Below are 13,884 nucleotides of genomic sequence, written 5' to 3'. Positions count from 1 at the left end.
TAGATCCTTAAGACACTACAATGTTTATCAAGGGAGTTGTTTTGCATACACGTCCATAAATAAGCACAGCCATATACCCTACACTTGACTTGGAAGCTTCCAAGCAAACACAAAACATTTTTTTAAACATTTGCCAGAAAACAATTCATTGTCAGCTTATAAAGGTATTGATTGATTGATTGATTGATTGATTGATAAAAGTATAAAACATTTAAAAACATTTTTTTAAACTTAAAAGCAAAACATTCTAACAATGTTATTTAGCTCTTGAAAAGATATTTTGAAAAATGTTTGCAAAAAGATATTTCACAATAATATTTTGACTTTTTAAAAATGTGGTTAGTGTTTTTCCATCCAAATGTTTTAAAACATTTTCATGACCTTTATATAACCCAACATTTATGTTATTTAAACATTTTGACAAAAATCAAAAATATGTTTAAAATACTATGCCTAATGAAAATTCACACTGAGATCACCAATTTTACATTTCTTACCTAATATTTCCCGTGTCATATTCTACACTAGACTCCAGATAATTGAAAGCTAAGGGCTGCAAAATAACAAGAAAACATAGCTTATATATTGTGAAACTTTTCTCTCATTTTCTCTCTCCTTCCTTTCACACCTTCCTTCCCTCCTGTTCTCTCTCCTTTTGAGTCCCTTTTTCCCTACCTGGTCAAAAATGATCCAGTTTCATGCACTTTTGCCATCTTTAGAAAAATCAATAATGCTGCCTCATGTTTTTGGTTCCAAATCTTAAAATCTAGGAAAATTAAATTATATTATCAAGTTGATTTTTGTGTGCTATGCAAAACATGGTTCAAATTTTAATTTTATGATTGATATCTACCAACCCTTTTGGAAATAAATATCTTGCTGGCATAGCCACTCATAAAATATTGTAACAGTCTATTTTCCTTTTAAATTTATCATATAAAAAGTGGCCAAAAGGCCCAGGGGAGTCACTCTGATATAGGAATGAGGAATGCTACACATCGTCATTAATTTACCCTCAAGGCCCAGGGGAGTCCCTCTACCCATTGTCATTAATCAACCCCCATTACTTACCCATCTGTACATTTGGAAGAGGCGGTTTAGTCTAACTACAGCATATACATGGACTGCATCCTCTGTAATAACAACAACAACAGCATGACATGTTACCATGGAAACAAGACATGATCAGGGATGTAAATGGGCAACATATCAATTTCCTGAAAATCCATCTGGTCCATCAGGTGGCTGAGGGCTTGCATGCGGTATTGAACATTTAGGGGGTTTGTCCGGTAAATAAGCTGCAGGGTATCACCCCCTCATAAAAAAGTTTTTTGGCTCTTTTTATGATGAGTTGTCATCATCCAATTCCAGAAATGCAAAAAATAAAAAATAATAATAAAAAAAGGAAGACTTACATCCCTGCATGATTATGGAAGATTTGTGGTGTTCAAATATTTGTAAGCACATGGAAAGATGATTCATGTTAACTCTGAAATGCCCGAAGTACTACCCTAACTATAACCCTAACCTTGACCCTGACTTTCATCTAACACACAGGGTGCAATGGGTAAACCAGAATTATGACAAACACCCAAACACATCATTAGTTATGAACCAATCATAACTTTTGAATTTTTATTTGAATAGAATTAATGAATGATCATTGTTTATTGTCTATAGAGATCATCAGCCATTCACCATCTTGTGGGTACAATTTGATTTGTGTGTATGCATTGGACACTACGCCCATCCCATTGCGCAAATGTTATTATGCGTTGGCAAAGAGTTTTACATTTGTGCATAAAAGCTCAAATGCTGAAGGCACCCAAAAAAGGCCTGTACCCACAAGATGGTGGACACATCGATTACCACTATTGATGAACCTTAAATCATTTGTCCATGATTACAACTTACGTGAAAAGCTCTGCAAAACACAGTAGGCAATTAATTCAGATGGAAAGCAGGATAAAAGGTCAATCAAAAAGTTGGTTCTGAAATGAGAAATAGAAACAAGCAATATTAACATACTGGATATGAACAGCAAGTATATACAGGCTGTATTAAAATAATGGTAACCCGTTTCTGGCATTTTGGAAAAGTGTACCTCTTCTAAACGCACTATTGGATCACTGGAAATGAGTAGACTTAAGCTGGTGGCACTTGATATTTCACACAAGGGAAGAGGCCTTTGTTTGTAATGTTTCTATGTTTCAGTGTATGATGCGTAAGCCTCTTCCCTTGTTTGTATGATTATATTAGGCTGAAAAATGACTCATCTATAACTCAAAATTGGATTACAAAAAGGTGTCATTGATATACCAAAAGGCTGAAAATGCTACCCATGTTTGCGGCACGTCCCATATGGGCATTTGTACCAAGTACCCTACGGGCCATATAGTAACTTGACAGTTTCCACATTCTAAACAGGGTTGCCAAAAGATTTCAGCCCAATTGGGCTACAAATCATGGGTTTGGCAACCCTGATTCTATATTGTACACATCCTGACACCTGTCAGCTATTTTAGAGGGTCCCTTCATACACTTATGCCTCAAACTGTTCATTCTCTACAACTTTCAGCATGACAATGCCAATAATAAATGTTAAGCTTACCTAAAGTAGTGCTTTGCAGTTGATAGCGGATGTGTGACTAGTACGTTGTTTTCATTATAAAAGGCAGTATGGAACTTCATATACCTAAAAAAAAACAACATTGCATCAACAATGATACCAAAATGTGCGAGTTCTCTCTAGTCCGAAGGTTCTCTAGTCCAAAAACCAAATTAAAACATAGAATAAGGGTTAGGATTAGGTTAGTGTTAGGGTTAGGGTTAGTGTTAAGGTTAAGGTTAGGGTTAGGGTAAGTGTTAGGATTAGGGTTAGCGAGCCATATTCTATGTTCAGACTAGAAAACCGTATTTATTATTTGGACTAGGGAACCCGATATTCGGACTAGCGAACCTTTTTCAGAATTTGGACTAGTGAATGGTAAATTATGTGTTCGGACTAGCGAACCTTCGGAGTAAGGAGCCTTTGGACTAGAGAACCTTTGGACAAGAGAGTTGTCAAGAATAAAACTCTTTAACTACTTCTATTACTCCATATTTTTACCTTTATCTCTGTTTTAAATGCTTACCATTGTTTATAATACAAGTAGTGCGAATGTGTATCACACTGAACCATGTTATATCGTGTCATATAACACTGCTAAGAACCAATAAGATTGCAGGAACTTTCTCAAGTGATTAAGAATGCACCTTGGTGAACCAGAGACAACGAACCTACTGTTTTTCCTCAATCCCAAGCCGCTGGGAAAAAGTAAGCACATGGTCTAGCTAGTTCACCTCAATATGGGTGGCTAGTATAAAAAAATGTCATCAGAAAGATAATGAGTAGCAATATCGTTTGGCTATTGCATTTGAAATCTAGATCTGGATCTGAAGCGGATTTTAAACTGGAATTAGCTAGGGTTAATTGAAACCCATGATACTCCTCCTGTATATCGCTTTATCTATATCCACAACTGGAGTGAGCATTTCAAATGGAAGGTACCTATACTCTGTATACCTTCCTTGAGTCAGTAAAGTAAAATCAAATTTTGAGATTTTCTCAAAAACTGTTAATTTTAGCAGAAATCTGTTATGCTAGTTGGATTCCTTGCATCATTTCCTTTTTGAAAATGTATACTTTTATATACTTCTCATCATTATATTTAGAGATACAATAAAAAACAATATGTAAATTACTGACTTGAGGAAGGTATATTGTATTTTCTTTTTGAAACAAATACTCCCTCTCTGGATTCTTTAGCTAAATCTTCCACAGGGGGAGTGTTAATTTCAAATGGAATAGCTCATTGGCTATTCCAGTTGTAATCCATACACCCCTTATGGAAGACATGACTTTAAATAATCTTCCACATACATGTAGGGGTGTGTTTCAAATGGGGTTACCGGAACAGGTGACTCCATTTGCAATCTACACCCCCTATGTGAGAAATTAAGGTCATGTCTTCCACAGGGGGTGTATGCACTTCAACTGGAATATCCCACTGGGTGAAATACAGGTGTATCACTAGGATCCACAACATGCTCATCTATCAGTGCACAGTTCTTCAACCCCAATACATTTGTACATTCATTGAATAACCTTTGAAAGTTTGAGTACAAAAACTCATACTTTGCAACATGAGGTCAAATTTTGCACTATGATTGTTTAATTGAGGTTATTGAACTATGCTATTGGGATGAGGCTACTGTGGTCGATAGTGTATGTATACTTACATATCAAGATAACATACAAAGTCTAGGACATAGTTGATAACCCATAGAGGAATGTCCATGTGTAGGAAGGCAGCTTGGAGCGTAACAGTGAAAGCTGTGATGACTGCTATAGTAACGCGCACTGCCTCCCAAATTTGAAACCTGGATCCACTGGGTAGGAAAGCCCTTCTGCTTTGTCAATGGAACAAAAAAACAAAATATCACATGTAGTAAACTGTACAAATTAAAGACATCTGAATCAACTTGAATTATATTTGAGGTTATATGCATAAACCAAGAAGACATATCAAGAGAACGTATGCATAACATCTAATCTAATCGCAGGTTTTCCTGCGGGTGTCCGGTTTCCTCCTGTATCTAAAATTGGACCTCTTCCCATATCCCTGTGCCGTAAAGTCCGGTTGGCATCCCTAAATTAAGTAGCCTCTGAGCACTATAGGGCTTTGCCTGGTTTCGGCCGAACATAAAAATAAAATAAATAAATAACATTTGGTCTAGAGCGCTATCGGTGCACCAATAACCTTGTGATAATACCTCACAAAAATTAATAGTAAATTTACAATGTATCTCCACAATATTAGATCACAATAGAGGTTATCCACTTTACTCATGTGTGACTTCTAACAAAAGGCGCTGATTCCCGCAGTATTCCTCATTCAAACCAATTCAATGCATGACCTTGGAGTTGCCTGCATGACTTTGGCAGGCTACCGGGGCGGACTATTTTGAAACAGTCATGGTTGCACATGCAGGTACTCTGTATAGCAGTCGCTGATAGGACATGCAACTTAAAGAGCAAGGATAACCTCTATAATAAAAGAATCCAACATGGCATCCTTTTGAGATACGACAGTATGTGAAGCAGACGACGAAATGTCCCTCTGAAAAATTTGCATAAGAGAAGTATTTACTTACCCAAGGAGGCATTTGGCGAATATTCTGCTGAATAGACTCAACTCCCCGAATGGTTCTGCATAGTCCTCATTTTCCCTAAAAATGACAGGAAAAGAAAATGAGAAGCAAATTATGGCATGTAAGTACTGTAAAAGTGAACATTTTCACGCTACATTTATCAAGCTGCTACCGCGAAAACAACACACACAAATCTATTCCTTTTGTGTGGGGTACGGCGTGGGACCCTTTTTAAGGCAGCCCATGGAGGTACAGTGAGTCACCCCTCCCCTTTCCATAGACTTGGGGGCAGTGCCCTGGGCAAGCACTGGGTACCCCCTTAGCCTCCCTGGCCAGGGTCATGGCGAAGACCAACGGCGGATCTAGCGAGCTAGCACCAGCAGTTAGCATCGGTAGTGAAGGCGGATGAGTTACGACCTCCAAAGTCAACGGCAGTCCACTGGCGGATGAACAGAGGAGAAGGGAAATGGTGGTCATCCTTATGCCACTCTGTAGAAGGCTACAGTATTAGCCTAGAGGTAGAGGGTGGTCATGTAGTTTGGTATGCTAGGCTATCGGTCGGAAGGTTGTAAGATCATGAGCTTTCTCATTTATCCTCTATCCCACTCATTGTGGCTCTAAACATGCAGACACCACAGTGGGTGCATAGCATGCCATAGTTCGGAGAGTCATGTAAAATGGTGGTCCCATGTACCAGAAGAGCAATATTTGGACATGTAAAAGTTGCAGGCCTTTTCGTAAAGAGCAGGGGATCAGCCCAGGCCTGTTGTCTGTCACACTCAGCTGCCCTTTGGGGCTTGGCAGCATATCGACCTGTGGCGCGCTTTGAGGAATCCGAGTATTCAAAAAGCGTGGATAAATGCCGTTTTATTATTATTATTATAGGCCAATGTAAGGAAACATAGAACAAAATTGGCAAAATTCCACTTTAACAGTATCGCAAAATTAATTTTCGCTGGCTGTATGCAGCAAGAGTAAGGAACACTTAATAAATCTTGACAAGGGTGTGAGAAGCCACAGACAGATCTTGTGTACTGCTATTTAAATGAGGACACCTAAATCCATTTTTACTCAGCATACCGAGGACAAAATGGATGGCAGATTTGGGGTGTGTTCATCAAGTCATTCAAAGCGAGGACAAGATATAGTTTCCCACATTCAAAGTGAGGACATTTTGGCATAGCGAGGACAAAATCCCAGTCCTCACTTTGTGAACAGGTGCACAGGATGACACTCTTTCTGTAGGGGGTATAGGGGGGTATGGGTGAATTCCTCTCTTTGTATGTGCTATTCGGAGATGTCCTCGCTGTGAAAAATGTCCTCACTTTGAATGTGTGAAACTCACTCTTGTCCTCGCTTTGAATGCTGGGACAGACACACTTTTATACCTATACACACACGTCCTCTCTTTGAATGCCCGCGTACGTAGGGGTGTGTGTAGGGGTGTGAATACAATGTGAAATATTCTTAGCCACTGGGGTCAGTATTTCTAATGCCAAATAAAGGGCATATACATTTGGTATGCATTGGTGACCTACTTCAGACCTCCTCAAACTGTGGACAGTGCTTGTTTGCAGGTATGTCCACAGTTTAAATGTAAAAACTCATATATGTGTCCTTATTTGCTGGCAAACACTAATACACATCCACACAGACAGCCGAGGTCATTAACCCACCTGATTTTGTTTTCACTATCAGTTGCACATGTTTACACTAGACATTATTCAGTTTTCACTATCCAATACCTTATTGTATCTAGAAACACTGTTCAGGAATCACAGATATCTGGACAGTAGTCCTTGTGACACAGAAATTGCTTATGTGTGTGTCCTTGTTTTGTCTGCATTTACAAATGCACACATCCCTTCACCCCAGCAAGCACACCACCCACGCAAATACAACACAAAATATTAAGGATAAGGTTAAGCATTCACAATATATTGCATCCATCATATCCCAAAAACCTAACCCTTTACCACCCTTAATTCTAATTGCTGTATCTGGGTGGTTTGTTTTGGTTTGTTTCTTTTGGTTCTTTTTCTTTCTTTTCGCTTGCCAATTTCTTGAAACTGATTGAATTTTATTTTGAAGCAACATCTCTGGTATTTTTGCATCACCAGAATTGTTTGTACCTTTGTCGTCAAAAAGGTGGCTACACCATTGGAGCAACGTAATTTCCAGACCAGTGCTTTTAAAAAAGAGATTGAAATCCGTCATTTAGTTGCCACTCTGGCATCTTTGTATGCAATTCCATTGTATAATATTCCAAAAGTGGACTTTTTTTTAATTGGCATTATCGGGGAGCGCGTCATACTGCCACACTCCCTGGCTACTGCTTTTTATGCTGTGTAAACAGCTCACAGGTCACACTGTCACTGCAAACATTTTTATAAATAATCCATTTAACTTACGAATCAAACTTCTTGATGGAATCGTCCGTTTTGGTGTGGAGTACCGCTACTATGGAGCTGCCTGATCCTCACGCAAAATTGAATGAAAAAAGCGAAACATCAAAATGCACAATTAATATCGATATGTAAAAAGATGCATTTTGCTACACAAAACTTATGAGATACTAGTCCCCTTGAGGTGAAAAATGACCTTTGACCTTATAAGGTTTGTGCTGCAAAAAAAGAGTAAAAATGTGGTATGAATTATGATGAAGAAAAAGCTTGATATTATAGTTACATGCTTGCAGTAAGTATTAAGTGAAATATCAATGTTATAGCTAGTGACCACCCATTTGGATGGCAAGAATAGTGGTAGTATCTACAACAGGTGATGATTAGAGATACTTGATCAAAAGATTTGAATCGCACAATAAATGGTTGAAAGAAGAAAAAAGAGAAAAGAGTGACTGAAGTGATGTTGACCAAGGTTACAGAACATGCTTTGTGACCGACTACCAGAATTGGCTATTATAGTTAAAATCCATACACCCCGTATGGAAGACATAACCTTAATCTTCCACACAGGGGGTGTAGATTACAAATGGAGTCACCCATTCAGGTAACCTCATTTGAAATTCATACTGGGTGGAAGATTAAGGTTGTGTCGTCCACAGACGGTGTATGGATTTTAACTGGAATAGTCCAGTAATAATTTGTGATATCAAATTTGATGTTTGTGCTATAGGGTGTTATCAATATAACAGGCATCTAAAAGATCTAGCTATGAAGTTGTTAGTAGGAAGCAAAAAATGTCAGTGATCATTAAAATCAAAATACTACTTAGTAACAGCTGATGCTCCAATGGGCAATTCCAGTTGAAATCCATACACCCCCTATAGAAGACATGCCCTTAATCTCCCACACAGGGGGTGTAGATTTCAAATGGAGTCATCCATTCAGGTAACTCCATTTGAAACTCACACTCCCTGTGTGGGAGATTAAAGTCATGTCTTCCATAAGGGGTGTATGGATTTCAACTGGAATAGCCCAATTGTATCTGTATTTGTTCTCTATTTGGTCACCTGCTATTCCAACTGCAAAATTTTCTTCATGTTGTCTGCTACGGTTCTGATATATTAAGGGGGGTACTACACCCCTGTGGTAAATTTGTGACTATTTTTGCATTTTTCCCAAAAACTAATACCACACTGGTAACAAAAGTTATGTATATTATTGGGGCAAGGAATCCAATTACTACACTGAAATTTCAGTGAATCAAGACAAGCGGTTCAGTAAATATGATAGGAAATGAGGTACATCCTAGCGGTACCTCATTTTCTATCACAAGTGTCGAACCACTTGTCTTGGGTCACTGAAATTCCAGTGTAGTAATCGGATTCCTTGCCCCTATAATATACATAACTTTTGTTACCAGGGTGTTATTAGTTTTTGAGAAAAATGCAAAAATAGTCTAAATTTATTGAGGGGTGTAGTACCCCTTTCAAAGCTTTATATCGTGATGATTTATCGGCAATTACAATTTTATCAAATGGTTTCCTCATATAATATTTGTTTGAATCCTTCCTTTATTGAAGTAAAAAATATTTTAGCCCAACATTTTGCAGGCAAGCATAATGAATGAGGTAATAAAAAAATTCAAATGCAAAAATATTTCTGTTCCAATATTTCTATGCAGCCTCATGAAAATTAATGTGATATTTAGTATTTAATGTTTGCATCAGTTTCATCTCCAGTAAAATTTTACAAGAAACACACACACTTTGGTCATTATTGTTTTCTTTTTCGAATTTTGAACAATCCTATATTTAGCTTATATGAATGTTTATACCTATCAAAGTATAGAAATAAAATATTATTGTAAAAGGCAACTGGGACGAGCTTTGAGAGAGCCTTGTTTTCCAAAAAGCAGCAACGGCCGCACAACATCAACATTTTGATACAACAATGGGATCATAAATCTCTCTGTTTCTGTAAACTTTGCAAATTTTGTAAATTGCGTCATTTACATAGTCATTATCAGCATCATTGACTTCTTCACTTGAAAAAAATTAAAACTGGCAGCTTTTTAAAGACATCTTGACTTGTCCATCAACTCCATGGTACAATGGTTCATCTCAATGTTAGGCTGACTAAGGTACTGTGCCTGTGAATAAAGTGTTACACAGCCATGTGGATATAACATAGTAAATCACTGACATTTTAAAAATGAAGATTCAGATTGTTTTAGAATTTTGTTAGTCTAGGAAATCACACAGTTCTAAAGGTGGCAAATATTTACTTGCTAAGATGTAGGTCCGTCCAAACATACATAAATTTGCATGAATAACAACAATTTCAAATGATTGAAACATTGTTTACCCATTCAATTACTCACTTACATCATCGCTGAATAATACTGATATTTTTACAAGCTACGTAAACTAATCTATACCAATATCAAAAAGTTTAATTTTATCAGAAAAATTGAGCTCTGCAAGGTTCACCATCGGACAAGTTGGGAGCTGTCAAGCTTTCGTCAGGAGTAGCGCTGACTTCTTCAGGATCAAGTACCTAAGAATGAGATATATAGGCTGCCCCTTGCCTACTGATGGCTCTGAAAAGAGCCGTTCACTGGAGACTGCCCCATGTCAACAGAGAACAAGCAGACTTCACCTATCTGCTAATGTAAAAGATTTTGGTGGCCGTGGCCCTGAAAATAGTAGTTCACTGAAGACCGCCCCTTGTCAACAAGAAATAAATGAGTAGTGTGCAAGATGTGATTCAAATAGATCTACTATTTTCTGTTGGTAAATTTTGGTAGCTATAATAATTTGGAATGATTAATTTCACACATGTACACATACTGGGATGTTTCATTTAAAATCCACACTACCTCTGTGGAAGATTTTAGAAATATATCTTCCACATTGGGATTACTAATTGAATACCTGAGTGAAAAAAGGGCCCAACTCCATTTTTTTACAAAAATGAGTTAGACCCAGCATTTTATTGCCAGCAGACTGTTCTTCCTTGTGTGTGAAAGATGAGCCAAAATCCACTCTCTAAATAGTTTTTCAAGTTCACTTAATCATGGTTTTCATGGAAGAAAGGCCAAACTCCATGGAGTTGGGCCCTTCTTCCACAAATATTGGGTTAAAGAGGAATTTTTTTCTTCCCTGAAATCTGCTTTTCACTACAATAAACTTTCTTGCTAACATATTACACGCTTCTACATGTGCAATCATTGGATAATTACCAAATTTCTGTAGTTATTTTTAACACATCTGCTTACGGAACTGGCACTTGCAGTATATTAGTGGAAGAAGGGCCCAACTCCAGGTCATATTAAGACCTGTACCGTTGCCATGGAAACATCATATATAATTTTGATTGTATGTAATATTGTATGCTCATGTATTAAAGGTCCTCTGAAGATGAAAACACTCTGCCTATTAAATTTTTCCAAATATTAAGTTTTTTCTTAATATCTCAAAAACAGTTTTGATGGAGTTGGGCCCTTCTTCCCCTCAGGTATTCAATTTCAAACACTTTAGGCAGTTCCATTTGAATTTCATGCACTCTCTGACAAAGATTCGACCTGAATCTTCCTCACAGGGAGGGTGAGTATCAAATAGAGTTGCTTAATGTGCTGCTCCATTTATAATTTGTATGCCCTCTGTGGAAAATAATTCCAAAATCTTCCACAGGGGGAGTGTGTGGCCTTTAAATGAATCAGCCCATTTCTTTATCAAGTAGGTGGCCTGAATGATTTTTCTCTAACTCAGTTAAACATCACATTTGAGTACACATGACAAGTTGTATGATCTTGCAGCAGTGGCAAGGGCATTTGCCCTATCCAATTACCCCCCCCCCCCCAATCAAAGGGGTATTTTTTTAAATCCCTCAACTGGGCTTGCTGTGCATGTGACCCTGATATAAACAAGTTGTGCTTTCCATAAATATAACAAACACAACAAAAAGTGCTTTCAAAAACCAGTAATATATTACATAAATTCTATGCGATTTACAGATATAAAATGTTTACTGAATGTACAAATATACAAATAAGCTACAATCAATGAAAACATGAAGTGAGATTTTCAAACATGCTCAATATTAATTCTTCCACATTAGACTAAAAGCAGACTGTCTCAGACATACTACATAAAACAATGCAATGTTTTGTTTTCATTCTTTGTTCCATGTTCTGACCAATTTTTCTCCCCCCAAAAATGACCTCAAGAAAATTCAAAATGGCGGATATCAAAATATGCATCAATGCTTATACTACTGCATTCTGAGACAACTGTTTTAGCCCACAGCCACACAACGACTAATATAAACATACAAACTTATGTATATTTGGACACACCAAACTAGATATTAATGTGAGAAAAAGTGAGAAATTTGCGGAAAAAAGGTGCCAATTAAGAAAGAAATTGATAGAAGTTGTCTTGAATAGTTAAAATGGAAGTATAGATAATGATAGATGATAGTGATGAAATGGAGACAGGATGAAATTTGATAATAAGAAAAAAATAGTTTGATGTTGTGCATCCTTTGCCTGCTGACTGGTGGTACAGCGGTTCTTGATCTCAACGTCCCACTTACCCAATAACCTACTAGATTTCTTGGGTTTCTTCTCTTGTTGTAGACGCGATGCTTCCTGGAGCACAGTCAGATGGTGTTTGTTTTCAGCGGCTTCTTTGAATTGCCTTGAAAATGGAATAAACATTGAATAATCGTAACGAGAAACAGAGGCATCTGAAGACACATACACAGATGTGCAATGTACAATGTTCATGAATCAACCTTTTAAATTTCCAAATACCCTTCTCAACCTGGGTTAGGGGCAGTGGCGGCATCACAGGGGACATGGGGGGAAAATAACTCCCAGTCAGAAGTCTTTCCCCCCTGTTTCCCCGTAAAAAACCCAAATTAGGAAATTTTTCGCTTTTTGCTGCAATTTTGTGCAAAATTTGTTGATTTTGCCCCCCCCCCTCCTGAAATTCACTTTGCCATCCCTCCAATGCCCCCCGAAAAAATTCCTTGTGCCGCCACTGGTTAGGGGTTAGGATTAGAATTTAAGCATAGGATTATAATTTAGGGCAAGGGATTGTGTTAGTATCATTGATAGCATACAACGGGTATTGTCTAGTAATTCCACATTTGTAAACATTCACTAAGGTACTCAATAATTAGAGTTTGGGGGTTGAAGAAGTCCCAAAGTGTACAATTTTAATTCTACTAAAATTACAGCCAAATTAAAAAAAAAACTAAATAAAAAAATATTGTGGATCAGAAACTTCCCTCTTTTGACTGATAGTTGTGGTGTTAACACTCACTTTTCTTAACTTAAGGAAAGTGAGTTGTTAATAGCTGTTTGAAAACCGGAATGTTTTTGTCTCACAAACACTTGAGAACTTCTACCACCATCTTTTCTTGTGATTTATGCTTGAAAATAATCATTACCATATAACTACAATCGGGGAAGTGAGAATAGAATGAAATACTGTATTTAGTCAAATAAACGCCCGAGGCGTTATTTTCCCAAGGGGCGTTTATTCAAGGTCAATTTTAGAACGATAATTCCCGTTAAAATCATTAGGTAAAGTAAAAACACACGCTAAAATGACGAACTATGAACTAGAAACACTGACTTCTGGCTCACTTCGGGTTTCTGATCCAGATTTTAGCCAATTATTGACACTATTATCGACCATGTGCGCAACTTGGTAAGCTTATACTACACAAGATAGCATGGAAATATCGGCATTTTTGAAACATCTTGGTTGAAAAAAGTGGTGGGGGGGGGGGGTTTATTTGAGGGGGGCGACTATTTGACGAAATACGGTAAATTCAATTTCTTCATTACTCACTTCCTTGATTAAATAAATGATTTAAAGGCAACATACAGAAGTATAATGTAAACCGATATTATACTCGGGATCCACTCACTTTGCTATCAAAGGAAACTGGTCCAAGACTAAATCCAGATCAGGACGTCTCAGCATCAGCAACTCACAGTAGGAGGCTGCCCTCACAGTCGCAGTTCGGTAATCTCCAAATATCAGGCCTACTTCACCAAAATACTGACCGGTCCAATCTTCTACGTAACACGCTGCATATCTCTTGACAAAACCTTGATAGAGATACGTAGAGGATGAAACATTTGGCAATTAAAGGGCCCAACCTACCCACCTATACCCACCATAATGTTATATGGGACCCACATATACCCACTATATTGTTACATGGGACCCACCATAATGTTATATGGGACCACATATATCCACCATAA

General features: G+C 37.6%; 1 protein-coding gene across 1 annotated transcript in view; it reads right to left on the bottom strand.

Annotated features, from left to right (window-relative positions):
- Positions 1-13,884, bottom strand: part of LOC140165632 (uncharacterized) — a 361,058-nt gene that overhangs the window by 44,640 nt on the left and 302,534 nt on the right. The window contains 10 exon segments of the mRNA XM_072188920.1: positions 498-553; positions 1,072-1,133; positions 1,915-1,991; positions 2,612-2,695; positions 4,282-4,449; positions 5,197-5,271; positions 7,605-7,665; positions 12,195-12,298; positions 13,542-13,680; positions 13,683-13,725. Of these exon segments, the coding sequence (XP_072045021.1) occupies positions 498-553; positions 1,072-1,133; positions 1,915-1,991; positions 2,612-2,695; positions 4,282-4,449; positions 5,197-5,271; positions 7,605-7,665; positions 12,195-12,298; positions 13,542-13,680; positions 13,683-13,725 (869 nt within the window).

Source organism: Amphiura filiformis, chromosome 12, assembly GCF_039555335.1.
Source record: "Amphiura filiformis chromosome 12, Afil_fr2py, whole genome shotgun sequence".
NCBI classification, from domain to species: Eukaryota; Metazoa; Echinodermata; class Ophiuroidea; order Amphilepidida; family Amphiuridae; genus Amphiura; species Amphiura filiformis.
This window is presented reverse-complemented; position numbering and strand designations above follow the sequence as displayed.